The 20,290-nt window shown below is 34.3% G+C and overlaps 3 protein-coding genes across 12 annotated transcripts; 1 reads left to right on the forward strand and 2 right to left on the reverse strand.

Moving 5' to 3' along the window:
* Nucleotides 1-4,504: 4,504 nt before the first annotated feature.
* Nucleotides 4,505-8,994, reverse strand: LOC131163100 (uncharacterized). 5 transcript variants are annotated; one of them, XM_058119827.1, is made up of 3 exons: nt 6,458-8,994; nt 6,019-6,085; nt 5,237-5,770 (listed from the first exon to the last, which is right to left on the reverse strand). In XM_058119827.1, exon 1 carries the CDS (start codon nt 7,422-7,424, stop codon nt 6,549-6,551), a length of 876 nt encoding a protein of 291 aa, XP_057975810.1. In that variant the 5' UTR covers nt 7,425-8,994; the 3' UTR covers nt 5,237-5,770; nt 6,019-6,085; nt 6,458-6,548. The 5 variants fall into 5 exon arrangements, with proteins under 5 accessions (XP_057975812.1, XP_057975810.1, XP_057975809.1 ...); XM_058119826.1 differs by having other exon boundaries at nt 5,861-6,085; XM_058119829.1 differs by lacking the exons at nt 5,237-5,770; nt 6,019-6,085 and adding an exon at nt 4,505-4,690.
* Nucleotides 5,237-13,049, reverse strand: LOC131163099 (low-temperature-induced cysteine proteinase). 6 transcript variants are annotated; one of them, XR_009138915.1, is made up of 7 exons: nt 12,434-13,017; nt 10,973-11,208; nt 10,616-10,756; nt 10,095-10,526; nt 9,320-9,436; nt 6,019-6,085; nt 5,237-5,770 (listed from the first exon to the last, which is right to left on the reverse strand). XR_009138915.1 is itself a non-coding variant. In XM_058119824.1 (6 exons), exons 1-5 carry the CDS (start codon nt 12,852-12,854, stop codon nt 9,338-9,340), a joined length of 1,329 nt encoding a protein of 442 aa, XP_057975807.1. In that variant the 5' UTR covers nt 12,855-13,049; the 3' UTR covers nt 5,237-5,594; nt 9,320-9,337. The 6 variants fall into 6 exon arrangements, 4 of the variants coding, with proteins under 4 accessions (XP_057975807.1, XP_057975804.1, XP_057975805.1 ...); XR_009138914.1 differs by having other exon boundaries at nt 5,861-6,085; XM_058119824.1 differs by lacking the exon at nt 6,019-6,085 and having other exon boundaries at nt 5,237-5,594; nt 12,434-13,049.
* Nucleotides 13,050-14,089: 1,040 nt separating this feature from the next.
* On the forward strand, nt 14,090-19,264 carry LOC131163101 (uncharacterized). The gene is made up of 7 exons (XM_058119830.1): nt 14,090-14,453; nt 15,975-16,116; nt 16,889-17,036; nt 17,121-17,196; nt 17,299-17,410; nt 17,602-17,693; nt 18,657-19,264. The coding sequence occupies exons 1-7, from the start codon at nt 14,421-14,423 to the stop codon at nt 18,699-18,701; spliced, it is 648 nt and encodes a 215-aa protein (XP_057975813.1). The 5' UTR covers nt 14,090-14,420; the 3' UTR covers nt 18,702-19,264.
* Nucleotides 19,265-20,290: the final 1,026 nt, after the last annotated feature.

Below are 20,290 nucleotides of genomic sequence, written 5' to 3' on the forward strand. Positions count from 1 at the left end.
TTAAATGTAATAAAATTTGATTCTTAAAATTTTCAAATTCAACAAAATTCATGAACGAAGATTTGAGCTTTAATTTGTTAAAAATTTTAGGAGTTGTCATACAATTTATTATTTTTAAAAAATTATATTAAATAAATTATATATCAAAATCTTATATAACGTGACAAAAATTTGTAGCATTGTATTATTATTGAGAAAAAAATACCTAAAATCTAGATATTTTCATATAATAAAAAGATATTTTATTATAACGAACTTAGATATTTTCATAAAATTTGTAGCATTGTATTATTATTGGGAAAAATACCCTGAACTTAGATATTTTCATATAATAAAAAATATTTTTGTACAATATAAAACAAAAAAAAAGCATTTAAGTCATTTCCACTACTTACAAGTTAATAAAAAGAAAATAAATATTTTTATTGGAGGACAAAAAGAATCTTGCCTCTTAGAAGAATATCCCATTTGATGATATCAATCATAATTCATAAAAACATATTCTCTAAGCTTTAAAAAAAAAAAAATACCATAATAAAAAAAAAGTGAGAGCCTTAGTTGACAAATTAAAATTTTGACTTCAACATTCTTTATGAAAAAGAGAAAGGAAACAGAATAAATATAGATACTTAATTTGTAAAGCCAAATAGAATAGTAAATATGACTAAACTTTGTCTCTATTTTTTAATAAAATTTTTGACTTTTAAATGAAAGGTAATCACTTAACTATAATTTTCTTATCAAAATTGAAGTGATCATGCAATCATCACATTGCATTGGAATTTATTATTAATTACTAAGGAGATACATTGCTCTAATTAAAAAATAATTTTTTTTTTTTGTAAATCACAATAGATACAGAAAAAAATAAAAAAAATAATCATCAAAAGATATAGAAGATAAATATTTATCTATGCTTAATTTTTAATATAATTCTCATTCACATGTATTTTAGGTTTCGTAATTTTAGTCAAATTAGAATACTTGTGTAACAATAGTATTATGTTACAATTTTTTTTCTTTTAGGTACAATTAAATAGGAATAATTAAACATAATTGTAAAAATAAGCCATCTCATCATTTTCCTGCTCAAATATAATATTAAACATGACATTAATTTTAACAATTTTATTTTACCTTTTTCTTCTGCATTTGCTAATTCTATTATAACATGATCCGTTGATATTTTAGTCGGTCCAAAAGTGGGCAAATATAAACAAAATTCAATCCAGTTCACAAAAGTAAAAGCCTAGAAAAATAATTTATCAAATGATGAGGGAAAAAGAGATGGAGATAAATTAAATTAAAGGTGACTATAAAGTTGTTATTGAACTATTAAAGAAAAATTGTTGAAAATTAAAGAGAAGTTTTATAAATTCCGCAAGAATGCCCCTCTTAATTTTACAATTTCACAACTATTCAAAGACCCATATATTCCTAATATGTGTTTATTAAATGTTCTCTCCCCTCGTAAAGGATTCTTTTCATGTTGATTTTGAAGGAAGTCATGTTGATATGTTATTCACAACTTCAAAACTTAAATGTTATTAGTTGACATTAATTTTGTTTTTATCACTTATATTTAAAAAGGTTATCTATTTGAAATCTATAATAAATGTGAGGTTTTTAGATGAAGCATTTTTTAGTCAAAGCATTCTGTAATATATTTTTGTAAAGTATTTGTTTTTCACAAGATTAAATATATTATTTGTTGAGAATTTCACTTGTGAGTTTGTCTTACATTGGAAAAAGTGAGTGGATAATGAGTGCTTATATACATGATTGAGCTCAAGACCCAATAGGCTTAAACTTTTGGATCAAGTTGGTGCTCACTCATGTGTATCAAACAAACATATAAACTCTTTTGGTATTAACAAGTGGTATCAAAGTTAACAGTTCATAACTCTGGGCGTGGGAGTATGTGACTGAGACTAAAGAAGGATTATTTAAGCTATCAAGATGGATCCAAATAGGCGAGACACGTAAGACGTAATGGTAAGACCCACTTGAGCAAACTGTTGGAGATTTAGTCCCATGAGAGAAAAGATGACTTCCATTTAAGGGGAAACAATTGGAAGGAAACTCACAAGTGAGGGGGAGATTGTTGAGAATTTCACTTATAAGTTTGTTCCACATTAGAAAAAATGAGTGGATGATGGTTGTTTATATACATGATTGAACCCAAAACTCAATAAACTTAAGTTTTTGGGTTAAGTTGATACTTATCCATGTGTATCAAACACACCTATGGACTCCTCCGATGCTAACATTATCCATAGCCAAGGGGAATCGTTTGATTTACGACATAAAAAATATTCTCATAGAAAGACATTCTTAGGAATCTCATTCTTGAAAATAGATTGTTGGAAATGTACATAGAATTTCCATATCAATATTTTGTCCAACATGGAAATCATGGCAAGTATTTTAAGAAGATGACCATTATGTCCTTGAAATGTGTATAGCTAACATATTAAGTACAATTATATTTTTCAATCCAAAAACTTACTAAAATTATTTACTTAGTTAAATGTATATTCTAAAATTTTCAATAATTATAAATTTAAAACATTTAAAAGTCAATAATTGATTAACCGAAATAATTGAGGATGATATAATGCCTAAATATTTACTACTATATTAAATTTTTATAAGACAATAATAATATTACTTTTATTTGATAAAGTATAAAAGCCAATTAAAATGTTGGTTAACATGAATATTTACACTTTTAATAGGAATTTAAAAAAATAATTTATATATTTAATTAGCATTTTATATATTTTCTAATTAAAAATAACTAATATTATACTAATTCAAAATTTAAAATTTTGTTTTATTAATAATTTACTATTTTAAATATAATAATAGAGTAATTATAATAAATTACAGGGCATTGTTATTCAAGAGTCAATTTAGTTAGCCAATTTGATCCAAAAAGTAAGATTTCTATGGGAATAGGATTCGCATGAAACTTACTCATGGGGATAGTTAGGAATATGATGTCCATGTTTCATGAGAATATGTTAGACTTCCAAGAATATCAACATGTCGACCATATCAGAATCAATCTATGTCATGAATTAAAGGAATAAACCTCTTTGCCCACAATCGAAATCGACCTAAAGGGGAAGGATCTCTCCCTCTGAGAGTAGGAAAATAATGATCAAAATAGCAGACTCGAACCAATGGAACTTGGGTATGAGTCTTGTTGAAATGGGAAATGGAATAACCTTACGTCAAACCTTACGAATATTCCAATAATCTTGCAGAATTTGTAACCGACCAATTAAAGAATTGATTTTCATTTCAAAAGGCATTGAAAAAAAGATATTGAATTAACTAAACAAGCAGATACAAAAAGAAATTAAAGTAAAATTGCAGTGTGAATGGATCATAGTCTCTCCTACTTAAAGAGATAGATAGTTTGATCAAAAGTCAACTTTGTTCCAACTATTTATAGCATCACCATTTCACAATATGCACTCTCATAAGACTGAATCTTTGATGCCTTGTACCTCATGCTGCAACTTGAAACAAGGTTCACATTTAGCAATCAAAATATTTGGTGCAATGAAAGAGTAGCATTAGAACATTAAGGCTCCGTTTTTTAAATTCAAAAAATATTGAGAAAATAAAAAGAAAGATATGAAAAAATTCACATTTTTATATTTAATTACAAAGAAAATTAAAAAATAAAAATAAAAAATAAATTCAATATATAAATAAAATTTTAATTTTAAACATCATTAATATTTAATTCTTAATTTTTAGTCATATTAAAATAAATTTTCATTTTAAATATAATTTAATATAGAAGGAAATATAATGCAAAATAAATTTCCTCATTTTCCTTTTTATTTTTTTCCCTTCCCTTTTCTCAAGTAAAATCTTTAATCTAAATGGACCCATTGATTGAATCAAGAATTTCATTGGAAAAAAAAAAAAAAGAAAGGAAAAAAAGAAAAAAAATTAATTTCAACTATATCTTCTCCCCACATCAAATACTATTAAAAATAAAAAATTATTTATAAAATTAAAATTTTATTCATTAATTTGATATATATTTTTTTTATTTTTATTTTTATTGTTTCTACTTCCTTGAAAAAGTAAAAACCTTCTTACTTTTTTTTTCCTTTTCTCAATATTTTCCAAGTTCTAAACGGATTGTAAAAAAATGAATAGAGGGAGACAACTACGATAAATTAAAATGCAAAATTGAAGTAGTGTGAAAGCATAAATTTCGAACCTTAAATTTGAATTTGAATATATTTAAATAAATTTTATTTTAAATTTACATTACATTATTTTTTAAATCCATCATAACCAAATCAAGAGCTCCCCAAACATAGGGTGAGAATAAATAAATAGTCTCCTTTGCAGATGGTGAAAGATAGCTTTTGTTGCTCATGCATCTAATGTTTTCCTTCATTTTATCCTAAATAATTCATGCATATGTATATTTTGTTCATATGCAATATCACACTTCTTAGGATCCTGATGATGAATAAACTTGGTAAATTCATAGATGATAAATAGGATCTCAATACATCTTGCCTTAAACAGGTCAAACCTCCACACAATAGACAGATACATAGATAGGAGACGATAGGGATCAAGTGGAATCAAAGATTGAAGAGCATTCACCATTTTGTCTTTTCCAATCTCTCCCAGCATCATCCCTTGTACACTGAACAGTTACTAAGGGTGTCAAAGAGTATTCCCAACAGTCTATTTGAAATTTTTAATTTTTAGGATGCTACAGTTTGTGATAACCATTCTTCGAACAAGTCACAATAAGAATGTTAAGATGGTCGATCACCTATCACATATAAACTGATTCCTAGAACTTTATCTGGTTTTGCAAACTATATGTTCCTTCCAAAAATATAAATCTCTTTTCATCCAATAAAGTCGAGTGGCTGAGTAGCAAGTCCATTGTTCATCATTTTCTGGACTCACTTCCTCTTTGGAGGAAGAAAGAAAGCACCTTCTTCTGTGCACAGCACAGCACATCACCTGCTAACACAAAAGGGGGGAAGAAATACCAACGCTCCACAATTTTGATAATGAACCTGCTAAAAGCCTACAAGCTCTCTTGAATGATTATGCAATTTCCAACATTATTTTCCTCCTAGTGTTGATTGTTTTCCAGGCATCATTCCGGGTCCTACAATTTTCAAGCTGCTGGCATCGATTATGCGATAACCAAATCAAACTATATTACTCATAAGCCTTATTCAGAACTCATAAATTTCACTAGAACAAATCCAAGTGTATATATTTTGACTAAATTGTACCAACTCATACCCTACCAACAAAGACTTGGAACAGGAAATCATAAGAAATGAACAACAGCTTCAACATACCCTGCAAACCAATTACCATCCCAAGTAGAAAACTATGCGAAATGAACAACAGCTTCAACATACCCTGCAAACCAATTACCAGCCCAAGTAGAAAACTATGGACATAAAATTTCATAAAAGCTATACAATCACGTGGAGATACCCAGTCTCGATAAAGCCTGCTTGATTAGAAGAGATGGTTGATTGTTGTTCAGAGCATCTCTACAAATTCCATAACATTGCTCGCTGCTCAGCAAACAAAATGAACTCGGGTAATTGTGTTTATTTATGGATAGTTAAGACTAAAGGCATTATTTTGGCAATGTAAGGCATTCATATTTTTCTAGGATCCAAGCAAATTATCGCATCTTTGAAAAAATAAAAAGTGGATGCTCCTCCAATGCTCTAAAGGTTTGAGTAGTCTGCAATGAACACAAAATTGACAATATCATTTACAATCATGGCAATCAATTATTGCAAAAAAAAAAAAAAAAAACACCTATTTTCTGTACCAAATCTCAAGGTCTCAGTTTCCTGGGTTATTTTGGTTTCAATTTTTATGTACACGCTGTTGAATCTCCTTAGCCAATGGACTGAAGCAAATTCACATAGGACATTACTTAAGAAGGTGACCATATACAGGATACCTAAAAGAATAAAAATTGAGTACCAAGAAATTATCTCCCTTTGTTGAAATTCCTGCTCTCATGCTACTAATCTTTCATATCTAAACCACCCTGTTAGGCAGCAGCAGCAGTATATGAGTAATTCCTTTCTGAGCACAACATGAAGTCAAGAATATTATTGTTTTCCAACTCCAGAAATATATAAATAAACAGACCCACTAAGCCCAATATAATTATATGCGGAGAACAGATCAAAATCCCCTTTGAATTTCTCTCAAGTCCATTTATACTTCCCATGAAGTTTAGAAAGTTGACAAAACCAGTAGATACACTTCATATCAGCTAGTATAAATAGAGGAAAACTGCAATATAGCAGAACAGGCAAAGTATAATCACAGAGAAGGCAGATTTATTAAACTACACATCAAAATTTACAAATTTATATACCCTTCACGTGAAATATGCAAGAGCAAGCATCAATACCTATGTTCTTGAAATTGCTCGCCTCTATCTTATGCTTCCATGAAAAAAGTAAACCTCTCCGGTGCAGCTTCTACCCTAACCCTCTTCTCATTTATGATGATGGAAACACATCTTTGACAGCCGATGCCGCAGTCAAGTAATTGAGCGTATTCCTCAACGTTTCCTTCTCTCTCTTCAATCTCGTCGCCGTCTCCTCCAACTCCAGCAGCGCCTGCTGCTCTCTCGGCGCGCCCTCAAACGTGCTCCCAACGAAGAAAGAGAATGGCGTTGGAAACAGATTTCTCCTCAAGTCCTGCGCTTCCTTCTCCGGTTTCCCGTTCAATCGATTCGATAATCTGATCACGTCCTTCATGTACGTCTCAACCTCGCCGGCCAAGGCATCCAAATCGTCGTCGCCATCGCCGGACGGCCGGTCCTCGAGCCAAGTGACCTCCGCGACGAGGTAGGGTTTGGTCCGGACGAGATTCGTGACTCGGAAGCGCTCCTGCCCCTTGCAGATTAAGAAGAACCTGTCGTCAACGAGGCGTTCGTGCTTGACGACCTCGCCGACGCAGCCGACGTCGGCGGTGCCAGTGGCGGAGTCGGAGTATATAACCCCGAACCGGAGATCGGTCTGGAGGAGGGAGTGCATCATCATGCGGTACCGAAACTCGAAGATCTGCAGGGGGAGGATGGCGCCGGGGAAGAGGACAAGCGGGAGAGGGAAGAGAGGGAGTTCAACGACGTCGTCAGACTGCGGAGATCCCGTGTGGTGCTTCTCGGAGAAGGAGGAGGCGGAGCACCTGAGGGAGTAAGGGTTCCGGCGGCAGCAGTGGCGGTGACGGCCTAGAGAGGAGGCAAGGAACCTCGGCGGAGATGGCCACGAGCGTGGGCCATGAGTGTGACTGGAGGAACAGGAATTAGGGTTTAAGGAAGGTTTGTGGGCGAGGGAGGAAGAAGCAGAGGGGATGAGCTGCGGAAGAGCCATTGCTTGATGGGGAATCCACAGACCAGAAGTGCGAATCTAATGAGAGAGAGAGATAAAGAGAATAGAGAAAGAAAAGGGGAAGCATTGCGTTTGGGCAGAGCGACTGAGCGAGAAGTTGAAGGTTCTTTCGCCTGTTGCCATAATGTGTGGTTTGCTGAGGATCTCTTCTTCTCCTTCTACTTCTACAGTCGCTCTCTCCTAAGCAGAAGCAAATCCTATCTGGGATTCTGGTGGTTTAAAGAGGAGAGAGAGGGGGGCTTGTGGATAATGAAGAGATTTTGGGAGTGTTTGGAAACTGGGGATGTGGTCTTATCCGCACCGTGTGCGGTATGTGGCACGTGCTTCTCCTTCTTCCGGAGAAAATCTTACAATGCTTTTGGCCACTCTTTTAAGATTCTTTATATTTATTATCAAGAATTTTAAAAAAAATGGTAGCAGTAGGTGTACATTTCAGATTATAGAAGATATTGTGCTTTGTGTTTAGAAACTCATAATCTCAATTTAATAATTACACAAAATTTATAAGTAATATTTTATTACAAAATCAAATGATAATTAACGATTCTTCATTCTCGAAACTTGCAAACAATACAAAATTTATTTGGTACACAAGACTATAATGAAACGGAATGAAATGTAATTAACTTCTACAATTTTATAAATTGGCTATAGGAATTTCCATTTCATTCCACTCTAATAATTTGTTTGATAAATAAAAATAAAATGAAATAGAATGAAATTAATTTTTACAATTTTTTCATTTCATTTTTACTTTGAATTCATTCCAAACATAGGCTGTACTAGAAGGAAGATGATAAGAGGGAGAGTGATGGTATCTCAAACCTCGATATTATTGTGGGGGTGCACGAAAATTTGTAGGGACCTTACAAGATAATGAAGGAATGAGATGGAGCAATGACCATTAATAGCCACAAATGCCACCATGCTGACTATGCCTGCCAATCCACATCCAAACAAGCATGCATTACTCATAAATCACAAATGGGGAATTTCCATTTTTCACCTGGCTTTGTCTGTTACTTCCTGTGCAGTGTTGCAATACACAGGTGACTTCATTTCTTTAGACAAACTGATCTAGGGTCTCCCCATTGACAGCCCTAACCTGTTCATCCAGATACATATTTCATCTGAATTCGGCTCCAAATCATGCCATGGTGAAATGTCATGTTTTGTTTTATTTTGTTTGGAAGCATTTTATATTTCGATTTGTATGATGACAAAATCCAAGCTCTCAAACACATGGTAAGCAATTTCTAGTTCGGATTGCAATTTAAAGCTTAAATCTGTGAGCAAAATCACACGAAGACTATATCTCCAGAACTTTCAATCTAGCTCATAATATTTCCAGAAGAGGACTATCTGCACAGCAAAGGTTCAGAATGGTATCCCTCTGGCTGTTAAATCTATCCGACATGAAGAAAATCCGGGAGTATGGCGCCAACCTATATGCAGGTTCCTATTCTGATTTGCTACTGTAAAAATGCTCTTAGAGACGATTTCCTTATCTCAATCTAGTTGCCTGCCTAAAATGAAATCTGATTCAAGTTGGTTTCCATTCACCATCCCAATCTATCTCTCTGTCAAATGAACATATCAAGATCCTATTTATTTATTATTTTAAGGTTCAAGTGCTGAATAAAATCTTCATATGCGGGAAGTAGAATTGTATGGGTTCAATTTTAGTTGATTAGAATCAAGGAGATATCAACTACACAAATTTTGTTGATCTTTAATAGCTGCAAAATGTCGATCAACAACAAAACAAAAATTGGTCTTTAGGACTTGAATCAAGTCAGAAAAAATTCATGCTATACAGTAGAATCTTTGATAGGGCATACAAAGTAACACAAGTTCAATATTAAAAAATGACTCACTGATGCAGAAGGCTTTTTTCACATATTCCAAGCCTCAAGAAATGAACTCCAACCACCGAACTTCCCAACAGAGCCTCTCTTTTCAAGCCCTTTCACTATTGTAATATTCCCCATGTTCTGCAAGCACGTGACAGTCCATTAGAATACAAAAAGCTAAAGCTCACTCAGCTACTTAACCCCAAATCACGAATTCTACCAACCAAACAAAAAAGAAAGCTTTAAAATAATAGTTTTTTCCATTATGAAATCAGTGTTTCACTTATCATCATTACTATTATGTTTTTTTTTGGGAGTGGCATTTACTAGAAGAGGAAGCAAACAAGGTAGGAACAAGAAACCAAATGACAGTGCACAATGAAGTAAAGAAACAAAATCAAAGCAACATTTCATTTCCCTAACATCCCAAGCGTCAGCTAAGTGCAATTTCCCATAGGTCTACCCTGTCTTGTGTGACTGCGTGTGCTTAAAAAAAACATGGTTTTGAAACTAATGTTTGCCTTGTAAAAATTTTTAACAACCACAATAGTAACAGTTGTAGTAGTTCGCAGCAGCAGCAGTAGCAATAGTAATAAAATAGTATTCACCAAAATTCAGAAAGGACTTTATTTGAACAGAAAGTGCTAAAAGTTAGAATATGTCACAAATGAAATGGAAAAACATAATGCTATTACTTATAATGCACTGAAGAATTATTTAACTTGGACACCCAAATGTACCCATAATGCATAAGACTGTACATCATTATCCACTACAAAAGAAGATGGAAAATACATACCTTGAGGCATTGCTTCCTGTCTGTATCGCAAATTGGATAATCATGAGGGCAGCAGTGACTCTGGTCTTTACAACACACTGCAGACTCCAAGTCACAACATTTCCATGAAAAGCATATACCAAGCAAGCGCCAGGTACAGCAGCAGGTTTCACTTTCTGAACACCACGTAAGAAGATCACATCTAGTGGGAGCTGGGGAAGGAGAAGGAGGTGGATTTGGGCTAGTTTTAATGGGATACGAAGCCAACAAGTTAATACCACAGACCCCTTCCGAGTTGCCACTGTTGCGAAGGATGTAAATATAGCCATTCATTCCCCAATGGGCTCCCCATGAATTTTTTACTATCCAGTAATCTTTTCCCTTTTCCGATCCATACCCTACAATCAATACTGCATGATCTAGAGAAGTTGAACACGGGCCAGTAAAAATACCCTGTCACAGACACCAAAATACTTACAATTGTGAAGTCTTGTACTTTTAACAGTAATATAGTCCCATGGAAATACAGTTTAAGGATCGACCTTTGAGTACAGCTGGAATGCTCTCTCACTGCCACATATACCTACACTTACAGGTTGAGTTGCAACAGCTTGTAGTAGCAATTTCTCGTTACTTTCAGGTATATCAATATAGCTGTCAATTGTTACAACATGCCTGCTCAACTGCAACATGAATAGATGAGGAATTCAAAAAATGATAAATATTTCATTGCCAGAATCAGTATATTGTTAGATACAGCAACTTCAAGAATGAATTCACACCACCAAAAAAATGATAAAAAAAGAAGTAAGATTTTAGAGGTGTGAAAAATATCAAGTCTCTTAAATATAAAAAATACATGTGCAAGCAGAGAGATAGAGAGGGAAGGAGAGGGGTACTTTGTTTTTATTGCATGATCTTCCTCTCCCTTGATATGGGTAATCTTCCTCTGTGTCAATCCCATGGTTGTCTATAACAAACTGATATGCGTAATCCATGAGTCCACCATCACAGCCAGCATTGTAAGATTTATCACAATCTACTAACTCTTGTTCAGAAAGACTGACCAGAGATCCAGTAAAAATCTTATTAATACCTTCTATTGCCCCAGTGGCTGAGAAAGACCAACAAGCACCTGGACAATGCAGCAGAAAATATTTTAGGACTATACAGGAACAATCTTATTAAACACAAGGGCACCGTTGCATAACAAAGAAAGTTAACACTAACAATATGGTTCTAAGACAAAATGTGAATTCTCCTTCATGACTTAGCTCTAAAATAATATGTGAGATCACTAACCTGACACACACTTCTCTGGAAAAAATGAATTGTAACACCGTATGGTATGAATATAACAAAGAACCAGATAAACAAAATAATATTTCTATGAAGAACAAAAAGAATACAGTAAAATAAGCAACCACTTTATTCATATCCAGTCCAACATCCTTCTGTTTATAATTCTTCTTCTGAGTAAAAATTTCAAGCACTGCATCAAGACTGAATGACCATGAAGTTTATTTATTAACCTATCTGAGGACAACATTTCTTCTTGTGAAATTTGTATACCCTTTAAGAAAAAAGAAAATTTGCAAGAACGGTTCTTCCATGGATCGTTATATTAATGTTTGGATCCACTAAAGTGGACCAAGACTTAGGTCGTTGGGGCTCATACCAAAATATACCTCTCACTTTGTGACTTCGTGTTAATCCAGGTGCTAATATTACATGTTAATTCAAAATCCTACATGGAGAAACCATTTCTAAATTTTTCTAAAGGAAAAACGCTTATCACTGTGAATACTATCTTCCTGCAGTCCAGCTTGTCCTCCTTCCTAATAGAGGTATCATAAAGCAAGCATGTTCCGAAACATGCATGCGGACAAGTACAAAACACAAAAGCAAGAAGACAGAAGAAGTCTAGAGGACCGAAATCAGAGCCCACTGCAGGGTCATTTCACCACACGCCCAATAACTCCAAATAGTATATAGAATGGGGGATTTGGCACTTGGCAGCATTTTGTTTTGGACAAAAACAGAGTAATACTTGTGTTTCTGGCATCATATAGAAACCCAAAATTCGTGCTTTGCTTAATTGCTGAATAAGAAAATTACAGAGGCTTAAAATCTAGCATCTCAGATAATCGTCGCCACGCCTGAAAAGTTGAGCTGCCTATTAGGTTACATGCATAATTTAGACATGAAATACACATCAAATTCATATGGATGTTTCAAATTGGCAGCGAAGCACAATAATACTTGAGAAAAAAACCAAATTAATGTGCCTAAGAAAACAAAACACACAAACATCTTTGAAAGGAAAAGAAAAGAAAAAAAGTCCAAAGAAGCATAAATACCACAGCTTCCTTGATCTTTAACATGCGTCACTGCCCCTTTCTTCCTCCAATCTATAGAAGAAGGAACAATCACATCGCGAAAGGGCACCGGAGAATCCCGAAGTGGTCGACTCCTGGAAGCAGAGAGGCCCAAGCGAAAGGCTTTGAACTCGTGGTGAGTGAGATCGGCGAAGGCGTTGAGAGAGAGTGAGTAGGAGGAACTGGCCGCCGCGTTGTGACGGGTGACGAAGGCGAGGTTGTCTTCGAAGACCTCGAGTCTGCGCTGCCTTTCTTGCCCGGAAGAGTACGTTTTTCCATGTTGTCGGCACCAGGCATCGAAGAGATCTTCGGAGGTCGGCGAGGACAGGTGAAGTGAGAAGCGGTGGAACAAGATAAGAAGAAGAAGGAGAGAAGTAAGAAGAAAAGAGGAAGACGAATCCATTGGAGGTGCTGGGTGGCCACTGCGGAGGATCCCTAGGAATGTGGTGAACCAAAGAGATAGTGAAACTTGTCTGAAGATCCCATTGATCGGAAAAGGAGGGCTGACCGGTCAGAAATTGCTAGCGACGACGACTTTTAGTGTCGGAGGCCGGGGCCCCCACCGGTACTCCTAGCATCCAATTATCAAAAGTTAAAATAAAAATAGCCAACCCAAATAGCTACGATAAAAAAAAAAAAAAAAAAAAACTGAATATTGTGAGTTATTATCAGTAATTACAAATATGAATTTTATTTATTGTTGTACTTTTATTTCAAATGTTAATGTGTAAAATAAATAAAAATATTTGTATCTATTGAACTATTATAAGCAAGAGCAGATTAAAAACTGTTTTAGCTTTCTTTTATTAATAGCTGGGATAATATTTTTTTATTCAAATATTTTTTAAGATTATGGAATAAAATGCATTCTCAAAGCAATTGTAATCCTTAAAAAATGAGTATATTTGATTATTAAATTATTTTTAAAAATAATTAAATTTTAATATAAACATAATTTATATATTTATTAAAATGACAAAATCAAAATGATTAAACAAATTGTGATTAAAAATAACTCTTATTTAAAATTTGTCCACTCAACCCAAATCCAAAGTGTATACAATTAATGCTCTCAATCACAAGTCCGTATTTTAAAAAGTTGATTCTAATAAATGATGTTATCATAAAACAAATAATAACGTTAAAGTTTTTATTTGTCTATAACAAGAAAAAGAGAATAAATAAATATTCAAATTTTACTGTGAAATATTTATTTATTTTTTCTTATTACATGTGGAGTGAAATAATGAATTGTACTACTTAATTTCCTACTTATAAATTTTGTCGCTATGATATTACAAAGTATCCCTAATATAATAGGTAGATTAATATTAAGAAAATATTTATCTAACAAAATATAACCTATATGAATAATTTTTTATGTATTTATTTTTTTTCTTCTCAGTGTACAATTTTTGAAATAAACATTCTTAGTTATAAGAATAAATTTAATATTTAAAAAAAATCAAATAGAAGAATTATAGATAAAAAGAATCTATTTTTTTTCTTACCTTTTACTTGATCATTGAAAAAAGCTTATCATCTATTTTCTTTTATTTAGGAAAAATAAATTTTTTTATTTTCTCCCTATTATCCAAAAAATCATTCTTAGTAAAATTTTCTTCCGTATTGTCCAATATAAAAACAGAAATTTAAAAAAGAATAAAAAAATAAAGAACGCAGACGGGAGTTCTTGGGGAGCGAGAAGGGTCCAAGTTGAACGGAGACAGGCGGTTTCCTATCTCCGAGGAGAGATCCGACTGTCCTGACTCCTCTGTGTGTGAGAGAGAGAGAGAGAGAGAGAGAGAGAGGGACTGTACTGCTCATGGACGCGGGCTGGGAGGGAAAGGGGGAGAGAGAGCGAAAGGAGACGTATTAGAAGTTTCTTTCGTCTGCCGTCACTTTGCAGGCCCAACAGCAAAGGGAAATTCTGTATTCACAGACAGTTTGACAATAGGGTTTTGATACGATGGATATAGATCCGCGCCAATATGACCATGTTGTGAGTTTTTGCTTGAATTTATCACTCCAATTTATGGAATCCATTTTTAGTTTACATTTCTATATAATTCCATGATCTTGTTGAATTGTTGTTGATTTTTTTTTTTTAAAAAAAATTATCGTACTCAATTTTCAATCGCATTCGGGCAGCATTTTTTAAGTTTATGAAATTGATAATGGATTGCCTAGTGTCATCTTTTTGTTCTAGTTCAATTGTTGATAATTTTATTGTCTTGATTGGAACTAGCTACGTGTTGCAGTTTCGGAGACCGATTAGGGTTTGATGTTCGTTTCTCGTGTTTCTTTAATTCGAAAAAAATTATCTAGTGGTTAACAGTGGTTGTGCCTCTTTAGTGGCGATAAAATGCACAGAAATATGCTTTATATGTGGCCAATATCAATGGTTTCATCGGTTTTCTTCAGGGTTGGAGACGAGCCAGAAGAGTCTTAAATAATGTAGCCAGAACTAGCTATTTTTTTGGTTTTGCTTTTTGTTTTATTTTTTATTTTTCTTTTGGGGGGTTGGGGAAGGCGTTGGCTCTCATTAGTTTTTTTTTGGATTACGCACCGAGTATCCACGCGTCCGTTTTATGGTCCACGTGACTAATCTTGCGCCCCTTGAAGTTAACCCCACAACTCCAAAGGGAAGGTAAATTCAGGAGTCCAGGGACGGAAACGAGTCCAGGAGGGTTTGAACATCTGACCTCGTGAGAGACACTCCTGCAGCCCGCATTACTACCTGAACCATATCCTGGGGGTTGTTGGCTCTCATTAGTTGATTGAAGGAGAGGGGGGGGGGGGATTAGTGGATACTTAGATTAAACTCTATAGGAATTGGCATTAAGCAATGGTGTTGTATAATAATTTCTAATTATATAGTAAAAAAATGTGGGTCTTTGTAAGGACTTAAACCTTGGGTCATGTTTGTTTTAGGGAATTGAATTGGGTAGGAATGGAATAGATTGAAAATTTGAATGGAAAGCATGACGAAATTAAGTGATAAATTCGATTTCATTCCTCCTAACTCCATCCATTCATACATACCAAACCTGCAGTTAGGCGTTTGTTGAGCTGGATGTATGTGGTTTAGTCTTGAAGATGATCATGGGAAGCCAAGACGCTATGTGGTGCTTTATATTTGGACCTAATATTGTCTTTAGGACTTTGAAGAATTTTATCTTCTTTTCGTCCTTCCGAGATGAAAATGGAGCCATAGTCTCTTCCAAGTGAAAGTTAATTTACAAGAAAGACTTTACATTTTAGTGATTATTAGTTTGGCACAGGGAAAAAGTGAAAACTATGAAAGTTAGATGCCCTGGTAACATTCTCAAATGATGATTCTAGGCCTATAAAATCTTCTTGGTGAATGCAATGCATTTGACACTTTGATTAGCATTCAGATGTTACTCCACCATGAGTGGTATGTATCTGTATCTGTCACTCTGTGTGCATCTTTTATTGTCTTATCAGCTCACTCTTTCCTTTTGATTCTTTGGATTTTGACTTCATGTGTTGTTGGCAGGCTATTAATGACAATGACATCCACAGTGTTGTCCTATCATATCTTGTGCATAACTGCTTTAAAGAGACCGTGGAATCATTCATTGCTTGTACTGGAATGAAGCAGCCTGTTGATTATCTTGAGGAGATGGAAAAAAGAAAACGTAGGTTTTACCCTCCCTCACCGACCCCCACATTATAGGGAAATTAGAACGCATGACATTAAGGATGCTGACATATTATGTTATCTGGCTATGAGAAAACCTTGATGATTTGGTCCCTTAAAATTATCCTGCCAAATTTTGTGCATATATGAACTCATGAAAGTTGCTTCTTAGACTTTAATGCTCCTGTAAAGCACTAAAAGTTGCTTGCCATGAATTCCTTCATAATGAAGTATGGAGCTGTGTTGATTTAGCGTTTATTGGATAAAGATGCATATATGACAGTAAGCCTATGTAAATATTTAAATGTGTTCAGTGATGGAGACTGAGAAAGCTTGGTAGCTTCATGAGATCATGGCCTGTGTATTTGAAGCTGAAATTATAACTATAATTTTAGACGTTCTTCGCTTCACTAAGTGGCTTTGATTGGCAATTGCTGTCCACAATATAATCAGCTGTCTACTTCTTCTATGAAATTAAATATTAGGTATTTTTAAAACTTGGTCTTGCACCATGTAGGCATAAACTTTATTTTTGAAACTGGGGGGGGGGGGGGGGGGGGGCAGGTTATTGCTTATCTTATACATTTTTCATGTGATGAATGATAATTCTCTACAAAAAAATGCTGAGATATGGATCTGTTTGTTATTTATTTTATTTAATTTTTTGGTATGAATAAATGCGATGGCATATGGGATATTTTAGCATCTTTTGTAGATTAACATGGGATTCTAACTCGGTGCTCGTGCTAATTGTACATTCTGATGGCTAGGAATTTTTCACTTTGCGCTAGAGGGAAATGCCTTAAAGGCCATTGAGCTAACAGAACAGCTGGCTCACGACTTACTGGAGAAAAATATGGACTTACATTTTGATCTTTTGAGCCTTCATTTTGTTGAACTTGTATGCTCTAGGAAATGGTGAGGAAAATGTAAATGGTTTTTTTTTTAATCAAAAATACTGATTTCATGTTCTGATACTTAAATGCTATGTTCATGTGGCAGCACAGAAGCTTTGGAATTTGCTCAGACCAAGTTGACCCCATTTGGAAAAGTGCAAAAATATGTTGAGAAGCTTGAAGTGTGTTCCTTAACTTCCTTCTTATGCAAACCTTCTTAGAATTTCTACTAGGTCTGCTTGGGTATTTATTGGAATGGAAGATTAAGTTTGCTCTCAATGCAGGACTTCATGGCTTTGTTAGCTTACGAGGAGCCAGAAAAATCCCCAATGTTTCATCTGCTTAGTTTGGAATACCGGCAGCAAGTTGCGGATAGTTTAAATCGAGCAATTCTTGGTATGTTATCTTTGAGTTTCTACCGGCTTCTGCATATCACATTTCCAAGATCGAGCACAGATACTTGGCTTTCTTTCAAAGACCATTTCTTGATTATGTTGTTCTTATTGTTTATTTTTTGCCAAAGATGTTACAATTTATATTGAACTCTTTTTTCCTTTTTCTTTTTTATGACTCATGGCTTATGCCAGCATATGCAAACTCGCCCAGATTTTCAGCAATTGAAAGGCTTGTACAACAGACGGCTGTAGTTAGACAGTGCTTAAGTCAAGAGCTTGGCAAGGTAATGTGCTGTTAATTAAGTGTTTCTATTTTTTAATTTGAATCTGAAAAACCTCTTGTGTTGGATAATATGCACTTCATGATTGTTAGGGAGCTTGATGACTTTTCCCTTGCCTGCCCTGGAAATAAATGTTTAGGAAGTCCATGCTTTGTAACATTTAACCTTCTATTGTCTGGATATTTATGGATGTTACACGGGAAAAATAGTTGGCATGGTTAACAACTTACATGAAATTTGATGATGATGTTCTGTTGAACAAGTTATAATGGGCCATGCCCAAGAAGAAAATAATTGAAGGTTGAATTGTGTTGGTACAATTGTATACTCTTTTTTTTTTTTTTTTGAAATGATGGTGTCCGAGACCCTTTGGACACTCGACTAATCCACCGGGATAATGGGCCCACCCCTTACCCTTCTCTACTTAAATACCAAAGTATTATCTCAAATAGAAAGTTGTAGCCTCCAAGAGTTGAACCCTGATCATTTAATCAAGATTGTCTTGATTTTACCACCTGAGCCACCCTTGGGGGGCTGGTACAATTGTATGCTTTTGATTGGATACTTTTATTTTGGCATATATGGCTGCTCATTGCTTCTCCTAAGACCAAAGAAAGCATGTCACTGAATAATGTAGTAATCACCTTGTAGTGAAGTTGGTTTATAGTTGATCATGATCGATAAAAATTTACAGAAGCCTAACAATGAAGTTCTTGATAACTATAATCGGAAGCTATTTTCGGAATTACTACCTCTCATGCTCTGTATGATGCTGGACAATATTTAGATATGATTTTGATTAATTTGTGTCCTGAGGTCTCAAACTATGACGATGAACAATAACCCAATTTTCCTATGGTGGTTGCTCTGAGAGCAGTGGCAGTTAGTTATGAAACTCAGTAACATTGTGCTCAAATTACATGCATCATGGATGGCTTTTCTTTATTTGTTTCTTTCTTTCTGTAGGATGGGCTGCCACCATTTTCTTTGAAGGATTTTATGAAGAGCTAATTTGCAGAATTGTTTTAAACATTTGGCATGGAACAAATTGAGACGCATTCAATGCTTGGTACCATACAGTTGCATGTGGTGTTTGCAACCATTGGTGTAGCAATGCGATCAGTGTTTCCGTAACTATGCAAGTTTGCCAAGGAGATTGTCTCATGTATCTGGGTCTTCCGTATTTTGTGAGGTATGCCCAAATTTGTCATCGAGCTAGGAGGAGGAAAAAAAAAGCTCGATTGGCTCAACTGCGTGCAAAATGGTATGGTCTTGATGGTTAGGTTGATTTCCCTGGTGGTTTGTTTGTTTGTACCAAGGTATTCTGATTCAGATTAACCTTTTAAGCTTCGATAACAGCAGAAATCTAATGGTAATGGTGTTTGAAGTAAGGTTTCTTTCCACCATAATTGGCCATGTTTATGTGTTTGACAATGGAGAAGGCTTGAAGGAGTTGGGATGAGGCAGAATTGAGGAAAAAATGAAAAAAATATTATTGTGTAACATATATTTATGTTATTATTCCTTTAATACATATTTTGGAGAAGGGCAGTAGGTCCTTGGTATGGTGCAAATATTTGTCAACATGGGTCGAAGATATTTACAGAATATTTTATCAACGTTTGGAGCTAACAAAAATTTGCTTTTATATTTTTAACATTGCATTTAAGTATAGAAGCTAAATTTAAATTTAAAATTATATAAATTTTGATAAACTTAACATAAAATTGTATTGCAAATATTGGAAAAGGGAAAGGAAAATAGGAAGGGTTTTACTTTTTCATCAATGAGCAAAATTTTAATTTTACACATTCTTTACATTTGTGTTGTTTTAATTTTTAATCATGTTAGAACAATTTTTTATTTTAAATGGTATTTAATATTGAGAGAAAATATAATTGAAAATGAATTTCGTTTTTTTTTTTTTTTTCCTTTTTTCAAGTAAAATTTTTGATCCAAATTAAATTGGTCATTCAGTTTCAAAAGTTTCACGTATCATTTTTGAGATTTTAAAATTTCTACACACCATTCTTAACAAGTAATTTTTGGGATGCTTACGACCTTTAAAACTTTTATATTTTGCATAATATATTTTTAGTAAACCCTTTAGGGAGATTTGTGAAATTTTTGGAATCTTAGAGGAGGATTTTGAAAATTTTGAAACTTTAGGGGAGATAGATGTCTTTTTTGTTAAATTTCAAGGAATGTTAGTATCTTTTATTTAATAATAAAAGAAAGAAAATGGCAAAACCAAAAAAGGCTATTCAAATACTACAACCATCTAATGGACAGAGCAAAGTAAGTCAAAATTGCCCTCACGGGCATAGAGCGGTGGAAAGGCATCAGTATGTAAGAAGGAGCATCGGGGGTTCAATTCCAGGTAGATACACTCACGGAGCTAGCGGTACCTGTGGATGGTGAGAATTTACTGTGTGAGCCAGCAGAGACCGTGGATAGTGAGAGTTCGCTCTGTGGGCCAGCGGAGACCATGGATGATGAGAGTTTTCTATGAGTCAGTAGGGATCATGGATGGTAATGGAGATGTGTCCTAGGAGTCGAGTTAGCCGAACGTCCAACTGATGCAAGGAAGCCATGTTCGC

The sequence above is a fragment of the Malania oleifera genome, chromosome 8 (genome assembly GCF_029873635.1).
Source record: "Malania oleifera isolate guangnan ecotype guangnan chromosome 8, ASM2987363v1, whole genome shotgun sequence".
Lineage (NCBI taxonomy): Eukaryota > Viridiplantae > Streptophyta > Magnoliopsida > Santalales > Ximeniaceae > Malania > Malania oleifera.